Raw genomic sequence first — 27,953 nt, forward strand, 5'->3', positions numbered from 1 at the left:
TGTGCAAATAAGTAAGTAATGTTGGTTTATTCATCCGTATAGTACTTCAACAGCAAGTCAACATAGTGCTGGTTAATAAAAAAATTAATAAAAAATAGCCACAGCAATTACATCCACAAACAACAGGATAGTTCCCTCCTCCACACACAACACAAATACATACACCCACACATGAATACACTCATCATGACACATACACACACACTCACATGCACAAACATACACACAAAAACCAAATCAAGTTCAGTAATTCCCCATTTATATTGATTTCTGAAGCAACCTAATGCAATATAATGCACTGTGTACAAACTGCGCAAATTCAAGATATTCACAAATATTCAAAAAGTGATTTAAAAAACACCTTGTTTGGTCTTTTCATGTCCTCCACCCATAGCAATATAGAAAATGAGGTATACCCTCACAACATCCCCTCTAAGAAAACAAAAAAACTTTCTAGGCTTCCACACAAATTCCATTCTGATCTATTCTTGCCTGTAATTTTGATTTGTAAAATCAATTCACAAATAAGGCAATAGAATGTTTGGCTATGGTCCAGAATGGATTGTAGTGACAGTTAAAAGACAAACTGCAGTTTGGGCAAAACCTTTTCGTGATAATTTTTCCCTCAGTCATCTTGTATCTTTTATTGCGTTATTGTGCCTCTCTGTAAGAAAAAAAAAAAAAAGAAGCATTTTTATGGTTAATTCAATAGGATGTTAGTTGCACTGTTAAAAAAAATAATAATAAGACACTTACTGTTCTCAATAAAGCTTTGTTGCTGTCCGCACTTGAGCTGTCAGAGCCACTTTCAGAGAAAATAGAGGCATTGTCTGATCCACCATCTGAACCAGTGTGTAAGTCACTGTCTGAGCCACTATTATATCCAGGGTCAGGGATGGCATTCAAATCTGGAAAGGAAAAGTACATTTTGAACAAATATGCCAGAAAACACTGATCGAGATGCTGAGACAAAACTAGAATAGCTGCACTGTTTAATAAAAAGTGACACACATACATGTAAGGCTTTTTGTGCTGTCATCATTTGAGATAGCAGAAGCTGGAGAAGAAAATAAACATTTTACAACAATTATGCACTGTGGTTTTTAATAACCCATTTAAGAACCCATCTGGAAAGTTAAAATTCCATTAGAGCTGTATTTATAGTTGAGGTTTCCAGTGAAAAAAACATTAGTTGTATAGAGATTATATTAATAGTATCGTCATAGTTTTTGATTAATAGTTCTTGCATTAATATATTTTGGTTGTGTGCATTTCTCAGCACTGAGTTTTTTTTGTTTTTTTTTTACATTTTACACTTCACATTCTATTTTCCAAAGTGCACTAAAACCACCAAGACGTTTTATACAGATCTCAAAACCAACTCATTAAACCCTAACAAACTTCCATACCCATCAAAAAAACTTTATAACTGAAAAAGATGTCAGAACACACTTTGCAAGATTTTAACTGTGATATTAGAAAAAAGAAAAACATACTTACATTTTACATCCTTGGTGTTTTCAAATATTGAGCACTTATATATTTGCCTTTTGGCACTGTCAACAGTTGAGGTCTTTGAAGCTGGATGAGAAAATTAAACATTTACTGTACAACAAAGCTATCAGAACACACTGCTCATACACAAACGCATAGAACAGCACAGCTGTGACTGAGTACTTCAATTCTTAAATGGGTAGAATAATTTTGAATTACCAAAATATTTAAAATTATCAATAAAAGAATGAAGTGAAAATCACATCACTGCACAGAGGCAAAGCTCATATTCTATGAGGAATAACACTATTGAATATACATCCTATAAATGCAGGAAATCCACTGTTAAAACATTTCTGTAGTTTAAGGGCTTTAGCCCACCCCCATTATGTCACCCCTGCCATAAGTGTCTGCTCTCACCTGATGTCTTTTTCTTCAGATACACCATATATCCAGAGACAATGACAACCAGCAGCAGGATGACAGCAGTAACAACATTTACAGTGATGATAAAATTTCCTGTTTTAAAAGAAAACATCATAGTCTTCAATATAATTATTCAAACAATGTTAATAACCAGTACAGGGTGAATTCAACAGAACAAAATCCGTACATCTTGTAAAGGTACAGGCTAAGATAAAAATATTATTTTAATTCCATTCCACATTGCTAACCTCACAAAAATTAAACTTACTAGTTGAAACCCAAACATTGAGGACACACCGGCTGAAAACAAAACTAAAGTGATAACTTTAAATAATATTTTTCTTGATAATTACACACACAACATTTTGAAAATATAGCAATACAAAATATAACACAATAGCATCTGAAAATATTATTTATGTATATGTTAGTATTGATCAATGCCTTTATGAGTCACAGATGTAAAACAAATTCATTCTTGGACTAATCCAGGAACATCTGTAGCTTACAAAAACAAAGAACTAAAAAATATACAGCAAAGGAAAAGGCATTTATTAAATTTTCGCAGGATGGATGGTTCCTCTTCATATAACATTTTTTTCCCTCTTAATACAGTCTCTGAGAATTGCTTACATTTTATGAATCTATGGCTAAAGCAAACAATTAATTCAAAATTATTTAAACTTTGGTGTTTTTGCATCATAACTCTTTACAAGCCATCAACTGATTTGCTCTTATACATGCAAAATACACAGATGTGATAAATGTAGAACACTACTTTCTTGTCTTTTGCATGTTCAGTGTATAGTGGAGTGCACACGCAGTTTGTCATAGCACTTGTGTACATGCATGGGCACAAATACTACATATATAGTGTGATGTATCTGTGATGTCTGCCAACTTTTCTTTTTTTTTTTATAGATACATCACAGAAAAATTGCTGACAAGGATAAAGTTTTGTTCAAGTTATGACTCAAGTTACGCTTTTTGGAAGCATAAGCAAGTTTGTTTCCGAAAGCAGAGTCTCGTTCGGCTTATATTGAACGGCTGGAGCAGTTCTTCGAGGCAAACAACATAAACCAGGAGAAACAAGTTGTAGGAACTGAGCAGTTCAGACAGAGATGATTTGTTTGAACAGAACAATCATCTAGGACTATTAATGAAGTGGGCGTCATCCAAGTCAAGTCAAGTCAAGTCATCTTCATTTATATAGCGCTTTTAACAATGTAGATTGTTTCAAAGCAGCTTTACAGAGATAAATGTATAATTTAAGGTAAGATTGTTTTGGCTTTATAGCGGTTCTTTAATAAAGTTATTTTCCAGCTAAAGTTAGTTTTGATTGATTCGCTTCCGTCGCAACGATCATTTGTTATTAAATTAGGGTCTGCTAAGACGACACCATTCTCTCTACACAAACTTTACATTGAATTATAGAAGTCTATAATGTATTATGTGAATGCTAGGTCAAAGAGATGTGTCTTTAATCTAGCTTTGAACTGACAGAGTGTGTCTGCTTCCCGGACAATGGTAGGAAGATTGTTCCAAAGTTTTGGTGCTAAATAGGAAAAGGATCTACTGCCAGCAGTTGATTTTGATATTCTAGGTATTATTAACTGGCTGGAATTTTGAGATCGCAATGGACGTGAAGGACTATAATGCGTTAAGAGCTCGCTCAAGTACTGCGGAGCTAAACCATTTAGTGCTTTGTAAGTAATCAGCAATATTTTAAAATTGAATATGGCCATACTTCCTGGTTCTGGTAAGAACTCGAGCTGCTGCGTTTTGAACCAGCTGTAGTTTGTTTATTAAGCGTGCAGGGCAACCACCCAGTAGAGCATTACAATAATCTAGCCTTGAGGTCATGAACGCATGAACTAATTGTTCCGCATTTGTCAATGAGAGCATATGGCGTAATTTAGATATATTTTTAAGATGGAAAAATGCGGTTTTACAGATACTAGACACGTGACTTTCAAACGAAAGATTGGTATCAAAGAGCACAGCCAGGTTCCTAACCGACGACGAAGACTTAACAGAGCAGCCATCAAGTGTTAGACAGTATTCTGGTTTAATACGTGAGGACGTTTTTTGTCCAATAATTAGAATCCCAATGTTTTTTCAGAATTTAGAAGTAGGAAATTACTAGTCATCCAATTTTTTATATCAGCTATGCATTCCGTTAATTTTGTGAATTGGTAAGTTTCGTTAGGTTTTGAAGAAATATAGAGCTGAGTATTGTCGGCATAACAGTGAAAGCAAATTCCATGTTTCCTAATCATACCTCCTAATGGTAGCATGTACAGAGTGAACAGCAACGTTCCTAGTACTGAGCCTTGTGGTACGCCATACTGAACTTGTGATCGATAAGACATCTCTTCATTTACTGCTACAAACTGATAACGGTCAGATAAGTATGATTTAAACCATGCTAGTGCAATTCCACTAATGCCAACATAGTTTTCTAGTCTATTTAAAAGAATTTTGTAGTCAATAGTATCAAATGCAGCACTAAGATCGAGTAACACTAATAGAGAGATACAACCACGATCGGGTTGATAAGAGCAAATAATTTGTGACTCTAACGAGAGCTGTCTCGGTACTATGGTATGGTCTAAATCTGGACTGGAAATCCTCGCAGATATAATTTCTTTCTAGAAAGGAACACAGTTGAGAAGATACTGCTTTTTCTAATATCTTTGACAGAAAAGGTAGATTTGAGATCGGCCTGTACTTGACTAAGGCCACATCCACACGAAGCCAGAGCGTTTTTTTTTTTTCTCGTTCTAAAAAAAAATTCCGTAAACACGGCGTCGTCTCAAGAAATATCTGCGTACACACGAAAACACTGAAACCGACTGAAAACGATGTAGTATATATGCCAGACCAGTATGTGGCGCTGTAATTCTGCCACAGAGATACACTATACACGGAGAAGAAGACTTTGAGCATGCGCATAACCTTGCGCGCTGTATACGAACCCACACAAGAAGAAGACGAAGATCATGGCGAATGCAACAACTTCAAGAGCAAGAGTGGAGTCTTTCGTATGGACTGACGACGAAGTCAAACTCGACTACAAGTCCACTAAGCTACAAGAAAACGTTGACTGGGAGTCGTGTCAATCCAAATATTCTGATATAATGGACGCGTTTCAGGCACAGTATCTGAGGGGGCTAACCGATAAGGATTTCCCTCACGATACCCAAAAGCCCAAGTCACCGCAAAGATAAAAAATATACACAGGAAATACAGGCATGCGGTGGACACAGGGCGTCGAAGTGGCCAAGGACGGGTAGTGCTCATATTTTATGAGCTTTGCGAGGAGATCTGGGGTGGGTCGCCTGCTACACGCTCCATCGACGCCGGCATCGAGACGGGTGACCTGGAAGAGTCGTCTACATCGACAGTGGAGCCTTCCGATTCTCCAAACTCCACTGAATCCATCGACTGCCTTCCATCTGAGGTTGTAAAGCAGTGCCGGGATTTGCTTCAGGTAAAATTTGCTCCAGGCTTATGATTTTAAGCTTAGCGTGTTAGACATGAATGTGAGGCAATATGTAAAATAGGACGGATGCATGTTCTTTGTGTATGTGAGTTGCTTCCAACTTATTCACATAGCTTTGATCTTAACTTATTTTGCGTAATAATAAAGCAAATTTTCTCTGCTATATTCAAGGCAAAGTTGAACAGCCATAGAGGAGACAGGCTGAAGAGGAAGGTTCCAACAGATCTGAGGAGGACCTTAAAATAAAGAGGAGGATGTTGGAGTTGATGGAGGACTCTTCTAGACGCAACTCCGACAACATGCTGCAGATTAATACTAACATTTTTCAGTGCAGCAAATCTGGCTTTGAGGCGACCAAAAGCACACTCAATGACCATCCGTGCCCTTCACAAACATAGCCCAAAGTACTGTTCTTGAGGTGTGGAGCCACCGTTTGCATATTCCTTCATCAAATAAGGCAGCAGAGGGTGGGCTGGGTCACCAAGCAGAAAAATTGGTATTTCCTCCTCGTTGTCCACAATCTGTTTTTTCAGAGCAGGGATCTGGCCAGTTTTAAAGTGCAAGTTGAGCTTTGAGTTAGCAAAAACCCGTGCATCGTGTACACTCCCGGGCCACTTTATCACAACATCCATGAATCTGTACTTATAATCACAGACCGCCTGTACATTGAGAGAATATTTGCCTTTCCTGTTTATGTAGTCCATTGAGTTGGTAGACGGCTGCTTGATTTCTATGTGTGTGCCGTCGACCGCTCCCAAACACTGTGGCATGCCATGAGCACGATGGAAACTCACAACCAGATCCTCGGCCTCGGATTCCGTAAAAGGCAACTTAATGTACTTTGGACCCAGGTGGATAGCGATCGCTTTGCACGTTTGCCTGACAACAACAGACACAGCCTGTCGGAAATTCTCCCTCCATTCATCTTCCACAACAACGCCATTGACAAAGTTGTCCCACCAGCTGCTAGTTCTACCTGGTCTTATCCAAAATTTTCTCCTGGTTGCTCTCCTGGTTGTTCTCCGCGGTGGATCTAAGAGCATGTGGCGTATGGTGTTGTCCATAAACACTTGTTGCTCACCATAGTTGCATAAGAGCAGAAGATTTTGCTGTAGTAAAGATAATAGGCTTAGTAGCTTCTGCAGCACGAACACTAGCATGTAGTCCGCCATTATTGCTGTTGCTGTTACGTGTGACGTAGCAGTGTGCGACTAATGCTGACACGTGATGTGATGACATAATCGTTTCACAAAATATACGGATTGGCTGTACACACGAAAGCGCAAGGGTGTCGTTTTCAGATTGATCCACCTTGGGATCCGGTTTAAAAAAATAGCGGTTTCAGTCTCAGAAAGACGTGCCAAGGGATGCAGTGAAAACAAACTACAAACTATTGCCACTGCATCCTCTTCGTCCGCCATGATTGTTTACTCTGAAGTCAGATTTCCCGTCTGACCTGGGAATGTCAAATCATTTCGTGTGTGATGTGTTGATTTTGCCGTGTGGCTGCGCACCACACACTGTACGACCAAAACTGTTAGACCCGTGATTTTTTATCCCCGTGTGTGGGGTCTCTCAGGTTTGGAAAATCGGCCGACAATTTTTAAATCGTCCCGTGTGAACCAGGTTTAAGTTAACGCTGTACATTAATGCCCATTTTATTTCACGTTTTTAAGTACAATATTGTGTTAGTCCACAGCCCCCCACCTGCTATGACAAGGGGGCTGCAGCCCCCGCAGCACCCCCCTTCCCGCGCCACTGGCTACTCTACTGCTACTCCATACTGTCAAAATCAGTCAGTTCAGTCAGAGAACTGTACAAGTTAACACTAAAAACAGCATTAAAGTAAGAAATTGCATCATCAAGAAATAATAAAACTGCATATTCTTCACTGTATGAATGAAACGTACTGAACTACAGTAATGCAGGGATCTAGAATACACAATTTCTTACAGATGTTTACATTAACTTAACAAACATTAACATTTATTTACATTAACAAAACCAGCTGTTTATCTGAACCTTGTGTTTTTGACACTTTAAATGCAATAAGACGAAAAAGAGAATTTAGTTTAGTGCACACGCTGTGACAGCTGGCTTTCTGTGCATTGCGTTGCGTGTGCACTCGTCAAATTTAAAGTCCGCGTGAACCGGAAGTTGCAAACGACTTTTCTCCAGTGCTGTGACGTATTTCCCAGTGAAAAGGAATATTGAACAGAGGGCAGGGTTTTACTCTAGCGCTCCTCCTCTCCATCTCTCGCTCATTACAGACTAACGATTTGAGGGGAGTGGTTAAGCGTTTCCCAAACCAAGCCGTCAAACCTATGTCATCAGGGAAGGTCCTCCAATGCAGAGGGGAGGGGCATTTTCAGATTTTGATTAAAGATTACGAAGCCCAACATTTTTTTTCTGTGTTTTAACTTGCACGGATTAATTGTTCACCACAAGACTAGTAATATGCGCTAACAAAGTAAATAGGGTCCATTTTGATTTCAGTTGGACTTTAAACTGGCAAGCCGCAGTGTCGCTCTCTCGTACACAGTTTGAAAGCGGCTGAAATCACACTAACAAGTATTTTGCGGGTGTTGTCGATGGATATTGGTTATCTATTAGCAAGGTGATCTACGGTGAAGGTGAACATCACAATAACAAGAGGTGAGTGGAACTTGTTTACAGGACCCGCTGTGGTCACACTTATGCCACAGTCATTTTGCAAACTGGTTATTCGGTCCTTGATGGCATCGGAGGTGCTATATTCGCTTGTTGGACAGTTCACAATTTTTGAACATGCTCTTGAGATGCCATTTTGCTGGAGCTGTCAAGGTAGCCTACCATGCCGTGACGTCACGGACCGTTGAAGCTCAAGATGGCTGCGCCTAGTAACAAAACAACAAACTAACATCACTGTTTTCCCTCCTTGTAACTACTTAAGCAGTTTTAAGTGTCCTACCACAAATAACAATAACACATATGTTATATCACCTTTACTTCCTATTTCGTTTCAGTTCCCCTTTAAGGTCTGTTGCTTTTATATGAAAATTAATATAATGAACAAGACACCCAAAGTAGACTACTTGTTATTTAATTCCTTCCCAAAGACGTGTTTATCAATATTTTTTACTTTAATACAGATATGTTTTTATTTTGTTTTTATATAAATATATAAATTATATAAATATGAGGGGGAGGGGACGGGATGAGGAGGAGGGAGGGTCGAGCTAGCCTCGGTTTTGTTTGACAATACTTCGAATGCAACAAGAAGTGACGTCACCCAACATCGCTTAGAGCACCTTTAAGCTGTGTCGTCAACAAGTCGTTACCCATCGTGCTTTTGATCAGCGCAGGTGGAGAGCAAGTTCAGCTGCACGCGACTGCAGAATCTGACACATCCGCGTTGCGATCGTGAGACTTTTTTGACACGTCAGCATGACATCAGAGCAAGGCAGACCGCACTCGGACACGTCAAACCGGCATGCATCTCGCGGTGATCATCATCAGTGATCGGTTCTGCGCAGATTTTGCTCATCTCAAACAAGCCTAATGATTCAACAGCAAAGACCACTTCCAAAATCAAACTTCATTCACAAGATTTTTCATCCATCCGCCAACACACCACGTGATTGGCTGCCCAAGACATCAATCCAGACACAACGAGACGCCAGCCAATCAACGAACCCGGGAAACCCAAGGATGCAGGCAACGGGAATCCCCAAATGAATGGAAAGACAAATTCAAGTAGCCTCGAGACTCTTAGCTTAAAGCTGAACTACCTGATTTGTCCTTGTCCAAAACCATGACAGAGGGTGAAGTTTGAAAACAGGCTGAGTTTGAAAGTTAAGCCCTCCCCCAACTCGTTACTTTGTTCATCCAGGTCTTTTCTTGCAAATATATACAATGTTTATTTTTGGAGAAAAAAAATGGTAATAGTTAGCCTATGTTGTTGGTAAAGACAGTTATGTTTTTGTTGCAACGTGTGGATTTCTATTAAGGTGAAGCTGAATGTACCTTTGTTTAAATAGGGGGCAATGTTATGTATTAAATGTTTACAATGTTGCATTGAGATTCTGAGACAATTGAGATTCCGTAGCAGTAGTGCTAGGAATGTTGGGAGATGTTTCCCAATCCTCTTACCATTTTTGGCCCTGATTTCTTTCTCTATCATAAATCTTCTGATGGTTTCACCCTGGTGCTCCACCACACAGCTGAACTTGTTGTTCTTCCACTCATCAGGTGTAACTCTGATGGTGCTCGTCTTCTGGAAGGTTCCGTCCTCGTTGGGAAGAAGTTCACCAAGATCCACATCCTCAAGATGCTCATGTCCATTTTTCATCCAGGTGATTGTTACTCCACTGGGGTAAAAACCTGTAGCATGACACGTCACTGAAGAAGAGGAAGACTTCTGCAACAGAGACACCTGAGGAGAGACTGGAGTAGGGGTTGGTGTTACCAGAGGTGAACTACTCTCATTACAATACATAAGTGCATCTTTTAAAAATTAAAAATGAATATAATTAAATGTGGTAGTTTTAATTTTACTTAAAGTAAAATATTGAATTCCACTACATTTATTTTCGCCAAAAAGACATTAAATGCCTAAATGTACAAAACATATGCAGTGACACAGCAAAATTTGCACGATTTCACGTCATTAACCAATCAAGGAGGAAGCTAACAACACTTCTTCAAAATGTTTGCAGAGGAGATAATACAGTATGTGCAGCTTTACCTAGGCTATATTAAAGGGATACTTCAGCATTTAGCATTAAGCTTTGTATCAGTAGAAAACCTGTAGTATTTTCGAATTACCGTGCTTCCCTCCCTCGTATTTTTTGTCTGAAAAAAATCCTCCAATGACGCAAAAATCGTCATTTTGCGTCATCAGAGGATTTTTTGGCCAGAGGCTAGAAACTACAGCCAGTAGTAGATTGGTGAACCTGAATGTAGTGTTTACATGAACGCTAAACAAGTGATAAGTTGATGTGCATTTTAGCACTGCTAAGGAAATTCCCGCTCCACAGGTGTCGCTCATCAGTAATCACGCCACCGGCCTCACGTCGTTCTCCCGTGGCCCTAGTCTCGTCCTGCTCTCCACAGTAAACATAATGAATGGCAAGTGTAGAACGCAAAAGCCGAATCCCGGACATTTTAGCCTATCTCGAAATCCCGGGCTGACTCGTCACGGAGACTCACGATAAAACAGCGTCTTTTCAGTTTCGAGTCAACTAGTGGCTACCCTCTGTAACTGGTAGGCGTGGCTTGGGAGTGGCCTCGTAGGGCAGCGAAGCAAGTGCATTCTGGGAGTTGTTGTCTTTCATCCACATAAGCCAAAAATACATTTTCTGGCTTTTCTCAGTGTAGAAGGCTCCAAATTCAAAAATAATTTCACATTTCTACTACATAAATGACCCAATTTAAATACACATTCATCTTTCCAGAGGTGACGTATCCCTTTAAGTGTTTAGGAAAATTAGCCTCTGCTCATTATAAGGCTTTTAACAAGTGAAAAATTCTGGGATAGAAACAGCTGAGATTGAGAAGTTGGGGTGGTGGAGGAATGCTGGAAAATGGTTGTGGGACAGAGGTGTCAGCTACTTATATATAGGCCTCCTCATGCTGATTGGGTAAATAATTTAAATGTGCTCCTCACAGACTTTAATAAAACACCATTTTAACAACAATACATAAAAAAGGGAAAAAAGTCGGCACACCATGGCTCCAAAAATGTGAGAAATTTAAAGGTCCCGTTCTTCGTGATCCCATGTTTCAAACTTTAGTTAGTGTGTAATGTTGTTGTTAGAGTATAAATAATATCTGTAAAATTATAAAGCTCAAAGTTCAATGCCAAGCAAGATATTTTATTTAACAGAAGTCGCCTACATCGAACGGCCGGTTTGGACTACATCCCTCTACTTCCTTCTTTAATGACGTCACTAGAACAGTTTTTTGACTAACCTCCGCCCACAGGAATACACAAAAAAAGGGGGCGTGGTCTTGTTGCGCTCCCACGGAGAAGAGGAAGATGTTCTCCGGGTCTGATTCCGGCTCAAATTGATAGGGTAATATTAAAGACATGTTTACAATAACACTGAGTGCATGCATCTCCACGTTATGGTAAGAGGCGTGACCTTTCCGGGCAACGTGCGCTAAGCTGCTGTCGAATCGCAACACAGGAACCGCTGGCACAATCAGAACTCGTTACGTATTTCTGAAGGAGAGACTTCATAGAAGAAGGAAGTCATCAGCCCGTTCTTAGGACAGTGAAAACAGCAGTATACAGATAAGTAAATTGTGTGAAAAATACAGTTTTTTTACACGCGAAACATGATGAACACATGTTATATTGCACACTGTAAACACAATCAAAGCTTCAAAAACACACGAAAAACGGGACCTTTAATAATAGACACACACACAGGCGGTAACGTTTCGAGCGCGTATAGGCTCTTCATCAGACAACTGATGAAGAGCCTACATGCTCGAAATGTTACCGCCTGTGTGTGAGTCTATTTTTTTTTTCGGGGCATTTTTCACACTTTTGGAGCCATGGTGCGCCGACTTTTTTTCCTTTTTTCTTAATTTTCTTGTCGAGCACCCAATTTGAGCATCATATTGCTTTGCCTTGGATGTGCGTGCTTTGTATGTTATTTTCACAACAATACATAACTATTTTTCAGTAGTCTTTCCACCAATTTTTTTTATTTACCTTAAGTTTTGTGTTGCTACTAGTCATTACTGTAAAAACTCACTACAAACTCACAAACGCCCAACTCTTACGACTACCTCATAATATAGGAGGTATGAAAATCCTATCCTGCTCACTTTTCATTTTGAAAAAAGCAGACAATATAAATGAGATGCATATTACCTATCTTTTGATAGCATACTACTGTTGTAATGTCCGGCTTAGAAGGTAAAGCTTGTTATGAGTGCTCACTGTTCACTATACAGTGATCATCAAATAAACTGTTACCTTTTCTCTCCAGAGTGTCTTTGCCATAGCTCAAATATTTCTGCAGCCACTCAATGCATGTGTTGTCCAGATAATCATTATAATAGTTTGCCGCTGCCTTAGTGGAATCCCATTTGATCTTGGTACTGAAAGCTTGAGGATTAGCAGCAATCCAGGTGAGGGTTGTCTTATCCAGGCTGAGGAAGTCCCCTCCATCATAACCATACTGCACGTATCCTTGTTTGGTGCCATCATCATCCAGCTCACAGCCGCACATCAGCTGGGCCGTGTGTACACCTGAGAGGAGGGAAACCACGTTGATAATTTATCAAATTTTTTATGTAAATCACATACTGAAGTCTTTTTTCTCCACGAAACTAAATAGCCACATGCACAAAGATAAGCAATTATGAGGGTAGATAGTAAAATATATACGATTAAACACGAAACCTGAGTCAACAAGTATAATGAGTTCACAGCAATTTCTGAGAAATTATCTGACAGTTGAAGGTTATTCAAGGTGAAAGTGAGAATTAACATGAGTTGGTCTCAGCAGATCAACAAAAAAAGCTGAAAGCTGAAGTGAGTGATAACTGATCATCCATTTCTGATGAGGAGAAGACTAAAACAAGTGGAGCAAGTAAAAAAAAAAAAGCAAGAGAGATCTTGAATCACAGATTAATGAATGAACAGGGTTTCATCTAGAGTCCATCCACTGAGTTTTTTTAGTACTGAACTGATGTGAGAAACTGTGTAAATACAATCATGAAACAATGATGTGCACAAGAAATTTTTTTTTTCTTTTTTTTGTAAAAGAAATTCAGAAAATAACAGTAATTAGTTTAGATTAATTAATTTATTATTAATTATATAAATTATATTTTAGTTATGTATTATTTCAATTTAGAACAATTATGTAATTTTAAGTTTATTTAATGATACATATTTTATTATTAATATAAAAAGTAATTTATATTTCATTAATTCGATTTTATTTACATTGGTTTACTCTGGTTTCTGCTCAGTAGGCCAAGGTTTTTAGAAAGTAGTTTTGCTCAGCAGGAACATTGATCACCATCAATAGAGTCTCAGGATGGAGCAATAATATTTAATTATTCACCTTACTGAAATTTAAATTGTATGTTAGTTTACAGTACATATAGTTGAACAGTGCACATACACACAGTTACAGTGGAACAGCTCTATCATTGTTAACAATGGAAACATGATCTATTGTCAAAGAAAGTGTGTCTTTGATGTTTCAACCCTAATCCCCATGATGGGGTTTGTTAACGTGAATATTTTTGTCTTGTATTGTTTGTAATCAAAATGTCACAATATATCTTTACAACCCACAAATTTAGAGATGCAAGTCATTTCCACAATTTTGAGTGTGCCTATGTTAACAGACATACCTGTTGACTTGGACTGGTTGAACCGATCCTTTAACACGTGAATGTTGTTTATGAACATCTGATGTGCTCCAGTGAGCATCTGAGTCTCTCTGTCCCAGTATTCTGCTCCTTCCTTCTGTCTCATCCACTCTGTCTTTGGTACAGCTTTCTTTGTGTTGCTTTCAAAGTACATAAACTGCCCTTCATCAACCAGACCAACCACAGTGAACTCTGGGAAGTCAATGTCTCCGGACACAGCAGTGTAGAAGTATTTGAGAGCGTGTTTTCCTGTGGACAAACATATAATTAATAGTAGATCACAATTGTCTATTTAGCAAGTGGTTCGTCATCGGTCTCCAGTTGGAAAACCCTTATTTAGGTCAGAAATGAAACTACTCAATGCTTAAACACAAACCAACATAAAACCAACAAAAAATAGCTATATTCGGCACGCTTTATATTTCTATTATAAAAATAAATACAATAATTTTTAAAATGACATCATCATACTTAAACCTACGTGCAAAGTGTGAACGTTTTTGAGAGACACCACTAAATACGTAGGCTAATGCGTCCTCTGAAAAGTGTTAATAACACACAACTTTCACTTGATTTAAGCTGCTTATATATGACTTTTTTAGTATAGGCCTAACTGAAAAACTCTACAAAAAGCAATAAAATAATGAATGGTAGTCTACTATCAAATTAAAATAACCTTCTCACCGACATAGGCAAGATGAGCTCAGAGAAGCGCAAGCAGCAGAGGTTATTTTAGGCCTAGTTCTTTTCAGGAAAGAACAAATTACTTGAAATATTTGTAGGCTACCAGGCGTCTCGGTTCAACATTGATAATAATAACTATTGTTTTATCAAATTACCATATTAGAATGATTTCTGAAGTATCATGTGACACTGAAGACTTGAGTATGATGCTGAAAATTCAGCTTTGATCACAGGAATAAATTACATTTTAAAATATATAAAAATAGAAAACAGTCAATTTAATTGTACCGGTATATATGATTGCGAAATCTACGTTAATTGCAGAGTTCTGCATAACGTTACATGCCAAGAATCGCATGCACCTCCAAGTACTGTTTAATAACGATATAATATTCTTTGTGGGGTTCATTAATGGTGATAAATAATTCGGCAGAACAGATGTTGTAGGCTACCTGCAGAGATTTGCATCCACCTCTTTTCTCAGCATAAATTACTGTTACCTCATGTGAGGTGCATGCAGAACGGTTAACGGTTTTGCCTCCTGAATGCCCGCGCATCCAGTATTGTTTGTATACAAGAAACCTGTCTATGTACTAGAACTAATGAGATGATAATGAGTGATAAACAGGGCACAGGTGAATGACACTGCTAATTACACAGACTGGGGAAAACGTACTCGGTTACTAACGTAACCTCGGTTCTCTCTAGAAGAGGGAACGAGTACTGCGTAAGTATCTTACGCTAGGGGAAAATCCCTTTTCCTCGAGATATTGAAGCCAAAAAATTATCCTTAATTTTGTATTATTGTAAAACGCGTTGCGGCAGCATACAGACATAGGCAAGACGGCTCGTGTGCCTATTGGCTGTTCTGCGGCAACTGCAGCAGCCTATCGAGCTTCGCGCCCACTGCGTCACGTCCCGCCGAAACGGGCGTGGCTTAGGCCTATAAATCCAGCTCGCAGGCAGCTGATATCTGGTTTTTCATCGCCGAAGCTAACCAGAGCGTGTGCATGCACGGCAAGATACGCAGTACTCGTTCCCTCTTCTAGAGAGAACCGAGGTTACGTTAGTAACCGAGTACGTTCTCTTACGAGAGGTCTCTCGTACTGCGTAAGTATCTTACGCTAGGGGACCCAATGTAAAACGCTGTGCGTGCTGGGATCTGACACCAAAGACCCAAGGGCGAAAGCCCGGGGTTCATATAGTGCATAATCACCAGGGGAACTCACAGGGAGTACGGGAAGAGGGAGGGGCGGAGCCGCGCTCTTCCACATATAGCAGCGTCCCTCAGACGCAAATTACATCATACAGACAGGGCAGAGTACGGCCTGAACTGATGGAAAATTGTGGGTCTTATTCATTTGCCCATAAGCATTTTTGCGGTCGATCAGCGAGCAGTGCTGGAGGCCCAGCCTGCCGCCATACATATATCTTGCAAGACAATCCCACTTGACCAGGCCCACGATGAAGCCATGCTTCTCGTGGAGTGCGCTCTGACACCCAACGGGCACTGCATACCCTTGGAAGTGTACGCCAGCGCAATGGCGTCAACTATCCATCTGGATAGGCTCTGTTTTGACGCGGCTAGTCCCTTGGAACGTCCGCTGAACGAAACGAAAAGCTGCTCCGTCTGTCTGAAGACAGATGAGCGAGACACGTAAGCTCTTAATGCCCTGACTGGACAAAGGAAGCTCGCGTCTCCTTCCTCGTCAGAGACCGGTAGGGCTGACAGGGAAATGACCTGCGCCCTAAACGGTGTGTTGAGGGATTTTGGAACATAACCGTGCTTAGGTTTGAGTATAACTCTTGAGTCATTAGGCCCAAACTCCATGCACGTCGCGCTCACTGAGAGCGTGTGTAAGTCCCCTATGCGCTTCACTGAAGCGAGAGCCAGAAGAAACACTGTCTTGAAAGACAGTGTTTAAGATCAATCGTCTGTAAAGGCTCGAATGGGTCACCTTTCATGGCCTCCAGTACCGTAGAAAGGTCCCATACGGGGACTGAGGGAGGTCTGGGAGGATTCAGTCTCTTAGCTCCTCTAAGGAAGCGGATGACTAAATCGTTCCTTCCTATTGACTGACCGAGCATTGTTTTTGAGAACGCTGCTATGGCCGCCACATAAACTTTGAGCGTGGAAGGGGACCTGCCCTTGTCCAACAGCTCTTGTAGGAAGGAGAGAACCTCCGTCACCCCACAGTCTGGGGGTGACACGCCACGAGCTGTGCACCAGCTGGAGAACACTGACCATTTCGAGGAATAGAGACGTCGCGTAGACGGAGCTCTAGCCTGCGTGATCGTGTTTAACACTCTGCTTGGGAGGTCAGCGGGTACCCGTTGATGGCCCAAACATGAAGGGACCATCGAGCCCTTGGCCTGAGAGAGGAGGTCCCTCCTCACTGGCACTGGCCATGGGGCAGTGCTCGCTAGCTGCATCAGAACTGGGAACCAGGGTTGGTTTTTCCAGAACGGCGCTACGAGTAGCACTGAGCATCCTTCTTCCCTGATCCATTCTATCACCTGAAGCAGGAGAGAGACGGGAGGAAAGGCATAGAGCGGGCGGCGGGGCCATACATGAGCAAGCGCGTCCCTGCTCTTGGAGAAAAATTCCAGACAGTGAGCGTTTTCTTGAACAGGTCTACTTCCGCTCTGCCGAATTTCTTCCACAGCAGCTGGACTGTCTGTGGGTGTAGAGACCACTCGCCTGTCGGAACATTGTTCCTGGACAGTCTGTCCGGTCCTACGTTTAGGAGCCCTGGCACATGCGCTGCTCTCAGCGAGAGCAGGTTGTGCTGAGCCCACACCAGGAGGCGTTCTGTCAGCCTGTGCAGGTTTCGGGACCTGAGGCCGCCCTGGCGATTTATGTAGGACACCACTGACATGTTGTCCGAGCGGACCAGGACGTGGTGTCCTCGTATTTGGGGACAAAAACGCGTCAGCGCGTTGTCTACTGCCAGCATTTCGAGGCAGTTTATGTGTAGAAGCTTCTCCCGTTCTGACCATTGGCCGAAGAACGGTCTGCCCTCGAGCAGCGCTCCCCATCCCGAGGTGGATGCGTCCGTAGACACTACCTTCACACTCGAGGAAGTCCCCAGGCTTACACCTGATTGGTACCAGTCGTTTGCTTTCCAAGGTTTCAGAGCTGCGATGCATTTCTGATTGACCTTGAGACGAAGCAGACCGGAAGCCCACGCTCGGCGCGGCACTCGCGCTTTCAGCCAGAACTGTAGCGGGCGCATGTGAAGCAAGCCCAGCTGAAGTACTGATGATGCTGAGGCCATGAAACCTAGCATCCTCTGAAATTTATTGAGCGGGACAGATGCGCCACAGCGGAAAGAGCTCGCTGCGCGCTGAATGTCTAGTACGCGCTGTGGTGACAGTCGCGCTATCAAAGACAGCGAGTCCAGTTCTGTGCCCAGAAAAGATATTATCTGTCTGGGGGACAGAGAACTCTTCGCCCAATTGACTCTGAGACCCAGATTCTCGATGTGATCGAGTAAAATGGTCCTGTGCTCTATGAGCACCGAGTGAGATTGAGCTAGATATAGCCTCTTTTTATAATGTCTAGCACCCACTTCGAAACCCCGGATAGCCTCGCCCATGCATCTGCATGAATGGCTAGGGGTTGAATGCGAAGCGCGCTCTGGTCGCTCAGCGACAGAGGGTCTTCGGTGTGCTGTAACACAAGCGTCGCGCTTATGACATTCGAGGCAGAGGGCGCGCTGATAACAGCGGCGGCGAACACACACACAGCAGAGAGTGTAAAGGATATAGGCGCCGGATAGCGCAGCAGGAAGGCGATTGAAGGCGGCGCGGCCAGCGAATTCAGTGACGACTCGTCCCGCTGCAAGTGCTTCCTCAGACGGCGCGGCTTCTCTCCGGATCCAGCGATGCGTGTGCTTCGCTGAAGAGATGAAAAATCAGATATCAGCTGCCTGCGAGCTGGATTTATAGGCCTAAGCCACGCCCGTTTCGGCGGGACGTGACGCAGTGGGCGCGAAGCACCCTCATTGGGTCTGACATCACGCTAGGCCTCGCTCGATAGGCTGCTGCAGTTGCCGCAGAACAGCCAATAGGCACACGAGCCGTCTTGCCTATGTCTGTATGCTGCCGCAACGCGTTTTACAATAATACAAAATTAAGGATAATTTTTTGGCTTCAATATCTCACGGAAAACGGATTTTCCCCTAGCGTAAGATACTTACGCAGTACGAGAGACCTCTCGTAAGAGAACTATAGTGACAGGGACTGAACCAAAAACACACAAGACAGAGAATACATGTAACAGATTGATTGAAAGAATACATTCATTTGACCACAAGTTGTGGTGTTTGATGGAAATATTTGCTTATGATAAATACATAAATGCATGTTTTTAATATTTTGTGAGTGTTAGAACATTTTGCTAACAAAATGAGTCATTTCCCCAGTTGAGCTTCAGTTTTAGCCTGTGTTACAGTTTTTCTTGATTGCTTAAACACTATAACCAGGCTTTTGAACTAAAATTTCAAAACCATAACGCAATTTATCAAAAAGCACACCCATTTCCCTAAACTATAAACACTATTCCCCTGTTTTGACACATGAGGAGGAGGAGGAAGGTGAAGCAAGGAGAAGTTTCGGATGAAATTCGTGCCACTCTAGTTGTCCATGTCTTTGTCCATGGTATGACTATAGAACTATGACTGGTCTGCCTCGCTGTCTTGCTGCCGTGTGGTTTGCGTCTGTAAGCTCCATATAGTTTTCCGTTTTGAATCTCTATTTACTATCATTCCTTGTTGTTTATATTGCTAAACATATCGTACTCATCAACCATATCTGATATTATCAAATTGTGTCGGTCACATTGATCTGACTTCACTAGCTTTAATCTAAATCTATCGCTCGCAAAACGCGCTAGCCTTCCGCTAGCTCGTTAAACTGCCATCAGTGTTTGCAGTCTTTTTTTTTTCTCTTGTGCCTCTTCGAGTCCATCAAACAATTGCGGCGGGTAGAATCAGCCAACAAACACGGTGAGTCATGTCTTCTCCTATTATTGTCACTTGCATGTCATGTCACAGGTATAGTATAGTCTAGGGTGACCATATTCCAGGTCATGTCCGGCCGGGATTTCGAGATCGCCCAAAATATCCGCGATTCGGCTTTTGCTTTCTCGTCGCCATTCATCTTGTTTACATGTACACCTTTTGATTCAGTAGTACTGAATTACTTCCGATTGGTTAATCTGAATGTAGTGTTTACATGAACACTAAACAAGTGATCGGTTGATGTGCGTTCTAGCATTGCTAAGAAAATTCATGTGTTTTCGTCTCGATCGGGATCCGTGTGAATCAGAATGCATGACCTGCAAAGTTGGCACGTACGTGTCACGGTCAAATAACGTAATAATGTAAACATAATGAATGGTGACTGTAGAAAGCAAAAGCCGAATCCCGGGCATTTTGGGCGATCTCGAAATCCTGGCCAGATATGTCCTGGTTAAACAGGACGTATGGTCACCCTAGTATAGTCAGCCCCGAGGACTTTACATGTGATAAATGCAGGGAGATAGTCAGGCTAACGGAGAAGATTTCAGAACTAGAGACACGCATCCAAACTTGAATCGAGGATAGTAAGAATGGATGGGCTTTAGATACTGCTTTAGATGCGACTAGCTTAGTGAACTTTGTACATTGTTCAGTTCTGGCTGTAGAGCCCATGCAGCAGGGCAACTGGGTGACCATGAGACGCTAAAGTCGTGGGACAAAACACCGCTCTTCCGTTCCGTTTACAACATTAAATAGATTCTCCCCACTCAGTGAAACACAACACCCACTGAGAATCCTGTTGATTGTGCCCTAGTTATTGGCGATTATATTACACGGAACGTGAAAATAGAGACACCAGCCACCATAGTCAAATGTTTCCCGGGAGCCAGAGTGCCTGACATCAAAGTAAATTTTAAAATGCTGGCTAATGCTAATCGTAAATTCTCTAAGATTATTATTCACGTTGGCACCAATGATGGTCGACTTCGCCAGTCAGAGATCACTAAAATTAATGTTATAGAGGTGTGTGAACAAATACGATGTCAGGCACTGTAATTAGCTCTGGCACTCTTCCTGTTCGCAGGAGTGATGAGAAAGTTAGTAGACTGTGCTCATTCAATGGTTGGCTGTCTAAGTGGTATCCACAAAATAATATAGGGTTCACAGACAATTGGAAAAGTTGTTGGGGCAGACCTGACCTGTTGAATAGAGATGGTATAGATGCTGCTCTTCTCTCTAGTAATATGGCACATAGTCTTATGTCTGCTAGCTGTCTCACGTCACTGAGGTCAGATAAATCCCTTCACATAGAGCCTCTTTCACCTAGATATCATCACATAAGAGTCTGTTCACCGAACTAGGAAATACCCAAACCCATTTAAGGGCAAAAATTTGATTGATATTCAACAAATAAAAAACAGATATAATACGGATGTACAAATTATAAACTGCGGATTGCTAAATATTCGAGCCCTTTCTTCAAAAGCACTTATTGTTAATTATATGATTACAGACCATAACCTAGATGTGCTGTGTTTGACAGAAACTTTGGTAAAACCAGAAAATTACATTTCTTTAAATGAGTCCACCCCACAATATCTTCAGTATTACTCAGAAGTCTAGTTTCAAATATAATTCTTTTGAAGTGTTGGTTCTGAAACGTTATCTTGCGTAAGTGATAAATCCCATTTGACATTTGTGCTGGCTACTGTATACAGGCCACCAGGGCACCATACAGACTTTATCAAAGAATTTGCTGATTTTCTATCAGAGTTAGTACTGGCTGCAGATAAAGTACTAATTGTTGGTGATTTTAATATCCATGTAGATAATGAAAAAGATGCATTGGGATTAGCATTTACAGACATCCTAAACTCAGTCAGGACCCACTCATTGTCATAATCATACTTTAGATCTAATATTGTCACATGGAATCAATGTTGATGCTGTTGAAATTCTGCAGCAGAGCGATGACATCTCAGATCATTTAATCTCATGTATACTTAATTTAGCCAAGGTTGCAAAGCCAACTCTGTTATAAATATGGTAGTCTATATGAGTCTATATGGTAACTATCACTTCTGCCAATAAAGATTGCTTTATAATCTTCCTGATCAGTTTCATTTCATCAGCATCCCTGATAGCCTAGAAGAACTCAATGTTGCAACAGAAATGATTGACTCTCTATTTTCCGGCATTGCGCTTAAAGAAGATTAAAGTAAATAGTCCAACACCATGGTACAACGACCACACTCGGGTCCTTAAGAGAGCAGCCAGAAAAATGGAGCGTAGCTGGAAGAAAACAAAATTAGAAGTTTTTCGCATTTCGTGGAAAGAGAGCACGATTGCGTACAGAAAGGCTTTAAAAACTGCTAGATCAACACTGCTTATTTTTCAACACTTTTAGAAGAAAACAAACACAACCCTAGGTATTTATTCGAAACAGTGGCTAAATTAACAAAAAATAAAGCTTTAACACCAGATGTTTCCAAGCAGCACAGCAGTAATTATTTTATGAACTTCTTTACTTACAATATTGATAATATTAGAGAGAAAATTATTACTATGCAACCGTCTACTACAGTATCGCATCAGACAGTGCATTGTAGTCTCCCTGAGGAAAATTTTTATTCATTCATTGCTATAGGAGAGGAAGAATTGTCTAAACTCGTTAAATCATCTAAATCAAAAACATGTATGTTGACTAAGCTATTGAAAGAGATGCTTCCAGAGGTCATAGATCCTCTTCTTAATATCATTAATATAATATAAACCGAAAACTTTTAAGTTGTCTATTATTAAACCTCTTATTAAAAAACCTCAACTTGATTCTACAGAATTAGTCAATTACAGGCCGATCTCGAATCTACCTTTTCTGTCAAAAATACTAGAAAAGGCGGTATCCTCACAACCATGTTCCTTTTTAGAAAGAAATGATATCTGCGAGGATTTCCAGTCAGGATTTAGAGCATACCATAGTACTGAGACAGCTCTCGTTAGAGTCACAAATGATTTGCTCTTATCATCCGACTGTGGTTGTATCTCTGTATCAAGATGTTACTCGATCTAAGTGCTGCATTTGAAACCATCAACCACAACATTCTTTTGAATAGACTCGAAAATTTTGTTGGCATTAGTGGAATTGCACTAGCATGGTTTAAATTATACTTATCTGACCATTATCAGTTTGTAGCAGAAAATGAAGAATTGTCTTATCGATCAAAAGTTCAGTATGGCGTACCACAAGGCTCAGTACTAGAACCGTTGCTGTTCACTCTGTACATGCTACCATTAGGAGATAGGCCTATCATTAGGAAACATGGAATTAGTTTTCACTGTTATGCAGATGATACTCAGCTCTATATTTCTTTGCGTCCCGACAAAACGCACCAATTCACAAAATTAACGGAATGCATAGCTGATATAAAAATTCGGATGACTAGTAATTTTCTACTACTTAATTCTGAAAAAGAGTTTCAATTTATTGGGCAAAAAACCTCTGCACGTATTAACCCAGACTGTCTAACACTTGATGGCTGCTCTGTCAAGTCTTCGTCGTCGTCTAGGAACCTGGGTGTGCTCTTTGATACCAATCTTTCATTTGAAAGCCACATTTCTAGCATCTGTAAAACCGCATTCTTCCATTTTAAAAATATATCTAAATTACGACATATGCTTTCAATAAAAAATGTGGAACAATTAGTTCATGCGTTCATGACCTCAAGGCTAGATTACTGTAATGCTCTGCTGGGTGGTTGCCCTGCACGCATAATAAACAAATTACAGCTGGTCCAAAATGCAGCAGCTCGAGTTCTTACCAGAACCAGGAAGTATGACCATATTAGCCCAGTTCTGTCAACACTGCATTGGCTCCCTATTAAACATTGTACACATTTTAAAATATTGCTGATTACTTACAAAGCACTAAATGGTTTAGCTCCCCAGTAGCCTACTTGAGCGAGCTCTTAACGCATTATAGTCCTTCACGTCTTCTACGATCTCAAAATTCTGGTCAGTTGATAATACCTACAATTAGAGATGCACCGATTGATCGGCTGGTGACCGGAATTGGCCGATTTTCACGTGATCGGCCGGTCAGTCTGACAAATACCGATTTTATGCCGGTCAAATGCACTCGGGCGCCGCATGATTAACATCGCGCAACATCAGCATCACACGTGCACACGGAACACACATGTAGGAAACCTCGTGAATTACGTCCATTCAGACCGCAAACGCGTATTTTTTTTCGGCGTGCATGTTAATCACAACGGGAGCAGGAGCAGCGCGTGAGCGTCAAGCAGGAGCGTCGCGAGCAGTGAAGGGCTTTTCGGCGCCGAGTCTATTTGCTGCACTGCTCACGCTCAATTAAAGGGAAAGCACACTTTTGATGGACAAAATAGCCTAAATAGGGTTTCACAAAAAAGTGCCCAAAATGCACAGAATGTGCGTGTTTTAACAAGAACTGGAGTAGGCAATGTCAGAAAAGAAAACGAAGAACAATATTTATAGAACATGTACGCATTTAAACTTGTTTTATTATTCAGTTTGTACAAGTGATTGCAATAGGCCTGTGTGTGTGTGCTTTGAAAAATATCTTTATACTGCAAGACTATATTTATTAAATTTTTTATTTATATAATATTTTATCGCCATTCCCTGTTTTCATAAAGATGTTTAGTTTGCTAAATACGTATAAAAAAATTATTGGATATTGAAAGTGAAAAGGAAATGGTTCTTCCATAACACTGCACTTTAGATGTGTGTGAATTACCCACACCTGGAGTAATTTATATAGTTCTATTTTATAGCATTTATCTGTTCAAAAAAATATGTACTATGCAAATTTTAAAATGTTCTATTACAGAAAAGATATAAAATAAATATTTGTGTGTGCTGTAAAGTGGACAGAAAAAATGAAATCGGAATCGGCTAAAATCGGTATCGGCAGGTCAAACTTAATGAAAAATCGAAAATCGGAATCGGCCCAGAAAATTGTAATCGGTGCATCTCTACTACAATATCAAAATCGACTGCTGGCGGTAGATCCTTTTCCTATTTAGCACCTAAACTTTGGAACAGTCTTCCTAACATTGTCCGGAAGCAGGCACACTCTGTCAGTTTAAATCTAGACTAAAAACACATCTCTTTTACTTGGCATTCATTTAGAACATTACATTTCTATTATTCAAATCAGTTAAATGATTATTAGGCTGCATAGATTAGGTGAGCTGGAACCGGGAACACTTCCTACAACACCTGATGCACTCGTTACATCATAAGAAGAATGGCATCTACGCTAATGTTAGTCTTTCTGTTTATTCCGAGGTTTACTGGGTTGGATGTCTATCGGCTCGCTTTTGGGTTAAACTTTCGCGCGACTGCGCAACTGGGATATAGGTTGCCAGGTTGAGGTGACAAATGGGTTGAAATTGTATATGGTGTGTGGATTGTGTGAATATAATGCATTTAATACAAGATCTGGCTACTGGTCAACATTAGACAAACATATTGGTCCGATTATTCATAAAGGAGTTTGGGCCATGCAAATTACGGGAGTGCTGACAGGTATGCACTATACTACTGTAATAAAAAGAAATGCATCAAACTGCCTCTCATGCAGAGTTTTCTGAATGCTTCCATTTTGTAAAAAGGATGTGTTACAGTTACAGTAATCAGTAATTCTATTTTTCTAGGACATGTATATTTGAAAAATATTTGAAACATGAAAAAAAAAAAATTTGTTTAATTACAGTAGGCCTAATTCTTCACCACCTCTTGTACACATACTCTTCTTCCTCTCCCTCTTATATTGTTTCCATCCATTGTTTGTATCAACATTCAGTGCAACATTGAGTCAGTTTTGGCACTCTGACACAGTGTTGCCAGATTAGAAATGTCGAAGTATCGTACCAAAACCTCAAAATTATCGTTTTTTGAGAAAAATTATCGTACACGAACCAAACGCATAAAATATAGCTATTTTCCAAATAATTTTACAGCCAATTTAAACAAGCTGTATAATACGCTCACACTAACTGGAGGAAGTCTGGCTATACTTAACTTTTTTTTTGCCAAAGTGCAAAAGATATGCCGACAGTCCACATTTTGAAGTCTACAATTTTTTTAGCACTTTACTGCTTCGTTTTGTTAAACTGATCTAAACTGAACTGTCTTCTTCGGCAAAACTGTAGTGTAGTGTTGACGTGCAGGCGACACCGTGTGGTGCCCATGGTGGTGTCTGTGTGTGTGTGTACACACGTGCTTGCGTGCAGGCAGGCGAGCCTGCGAAATGATTCGGGGTCAGAGAGAGAAGCGGTAGGATGTGTGTTTGGACGAACGACTGAAAACTCTGAAATTATCGTACATTATGGGACTTTTTTCATTATTGATCGTACATCGTACAGAGGTCAAAATTATTGTACAAATACGATAATTATCGTACATCTGGCAACACTGCTCTGACATTAAATACTTGTATTCTGTACAGTTGGTTTGGTCACATAAGTGTGAAGTATTTTGAGTCGTTGTGTGTTAACAATGACAACTGTGTTGTAGTTGTTTAACTTTTGCCTGCCTGTGTTTAGCATTTTGAAACATAAGTGCATCACTATGCAAAATGTGCTTAAGTGAATGAGAATGTGTTCAGAGTTTTGCAAAAATAGTGCAGGAGATTTGCAAACAATGTTTTAACTACCTGAACTTGTTTAATGTTTACCGAAAAAGTGATTTATTCAACAAATTGGTTTAGGCTATTGAGAACAGGGTTTAGTGTTTTAGCAATTAAGAAAAACTGTAAGAGGTGGCGAACAAGGAGGAAGAGGATGAGGATGAGAAAGTGTAAGGTGTGGAGAATGTTATCAAGGCTGGATCTGGCTTTAGGGTTTTTCCCTTTGCCTGCAGAGATGACAGTGTCTGTGATGTGGACAAAGTCCTGGGGCCGGACCCAACATGGAGACGTGATGCTGAAGCAGAATCAATCTCTCATTGAACTTGATTTTGCAGTTGCACAACTCTTCTGAATGTACTGTAACATGCTTTTCATTTAGAGTTTTTTGCTGTAACCTTTCTGGCTTTTGCAGTTGGGTGGGTCACTGTATTTTCACAGAATGCATGTGCTGAATATACAGACATTTTAAACTTTACAATAATGAGTACAATACTACACTTGCAGTGCAAACAGTGTACAAATTATTCACCTTACTGCTTTAAGTTGTAATTACTATACTTTTTTTGCGTAGTTGCAAAATTTGTTATACTTTTTTTCTGTAACTGCATGCTTTGGATTCTGTGTTTTTCACTTTGTAAACAAACTCGTTTTTTTTTATTTTGAGGACAGATAAAATGGTTTTAAGGCAATTGTTTGATTTTGCCAGAAGAGTCAGAGGTTCTCTGAATTTAAGTTTGAAGATTTGGTTTTGTGTTTAAGATTTTTACAAAGTGGGTGATGATAGTTTTGAGAAATGTGTTTTAGCAATTCAGAATCCATCAATAGGCCTACCAATTAAAATCGAGAAATTAGGCTAATATTGTCAATCCAGAGCTGGTGTCCACACACCTGTCAAGCTTATTATCCACGTTCTGTGCAAGAACACAGTCAAAACATGCCATCAGAGAATCAAGCGCTTATTAAACGTCTGTTTTGTGCACTACTTTCAGCCCTTCAAACCATTTCTCCCCGAAACCGAAAATAGCTGTTTTGGTTACAAAATGTTGTTATGTTTTACTAACAGAACATAGCCTAACCACCAATGTTAAGCAAGTTGCCTAGGCCATCATCAGTCTCTAGGTAAAAAGCCGCTACTGAGGTTAGAAACGAAACTGCACGAAACAACATAGTAGCCTAGCCTGCTCATTTACAAACAAAAAACAACAACTTAAACCCCAAAAAAACAATAAAGCCACAAATACAATGTGATCAAATAAAACATTACTAATCAAATAATATTTTTTGTTCACATGCGGGTTTTTTTCCATTAAAGGATTTCATATGGATGAAATATCTGAATAAGATCTTAAATAACCTACATAGGCAAAATAGGCTATTAAAATGTGCTCTTTCCGGGAAAAATGTCAATAACAACAAAACTCTTGTGCTCGCGTATAAAGGTCTCCTTCAAGATATCAGATACTACGAGACATATCATACAATAACACTATAATTTATAAGAGAAAGCTTACACTGGCACTAGGCTACTGTAAAATGAAAATAACCAAGACTAATAACTTAGGCTACTCACCAGCATAGGCGAGATGAACTCCGAGAAGCATAATCACTACGACCCGCATTTTTAGTCCTGAAAGATAGCTCTTATTAGGTGAAAAAATCGTTTTAGATAAATCACTTTGAATATTTGTAACAAACTAATTTTCGACGGTTAAAAATGTCTGTAGTCTACGCCAACCATAGAGAGTAGCCTATATAAACGCCAACGTCT

General features: G+C 40.3%; 2 protein-coding genes across 2 annotated transcripts in view; one reads left to right on the forward strand and one right to left on the reverse strand.

The window, feature by feature from the left end:
• The window catches only part of tapbp.1 (TAP binding protein (tapasin), tandem duplicate 1), an 86,003-nt gene that overhangs the window by 52,097 nt on the left and 5,953 nt on the right, over nucleotides 1-27,953 (forward strand). The gene's annotated exons all lie outside the window — the stretch shown is intronic.
• On the reverse strand, nucleotides 13-27,926 carry LOC309511152 (H-2 class I histocompatibility antigen, Q10 alpha chain-like). Its single transcript, XM_082186249.1, has 9 exons — nucleotides 27,756-27,926; nucleotides 13,790-14,056; nucleotides 12,396-12,671; nucleotides 9,557-9,850; nucleotides 1,915-2,013; nucleotides 1,501-1,581; nucleotides 1,016-1,057; nucleotides 757-908; nucleotides 13-664 (listed from the first exon to the last, which is right to left on the reverse strand). Exons 1-9 carry the CDS (start codon nucleotides 27,802-27,804, stop codon nucleotides 644-646), a joined length of 1,281 nt encoding a protein of 426 aa, XP_082042375.1. The 5' UTR covers nucleotides 27,805-27,926; the 3' UTR covers nucleotides 13-643.

Source organism: Leuciscus leuciscus (assembly GCF_965113295.1).
Source record: "Leuciscus leuciscus genome assembly, chromosome: 12".
Classification (NCBI taxonomy): domain Eukaryota; kingdom Metazoa; phylum Chordata; class Actinopteri; order Cypriniformes; family Leuciscidae; genus Leuciscus; species Leuciscus leuciscus.

Bases quoted from the DNA above. Each gene is read 5' to 3' on its own strand.
- LOC309511152 (XM_082186249.1), bottom strand. From the start codon at position 27,804: ATGCGGGTCGTAGTGATTATGCTTCTCGGAGTTCATCTCGCCTATGCT. The intron at 2,014-9,556 runs GTAAGAGGATTG...CTTTTAAAACAG, and splicing joins AGAAATCAGGGCCAAAAATG to GAAATTTTATCATCACTGTA. The intron at 665-756 runs GTAAGTGTCTTA...TTTTTCTTACAG, and splicing joins ACAAAGCTTTATTGAGAACA to AGAGGCACAATAACGCAATA.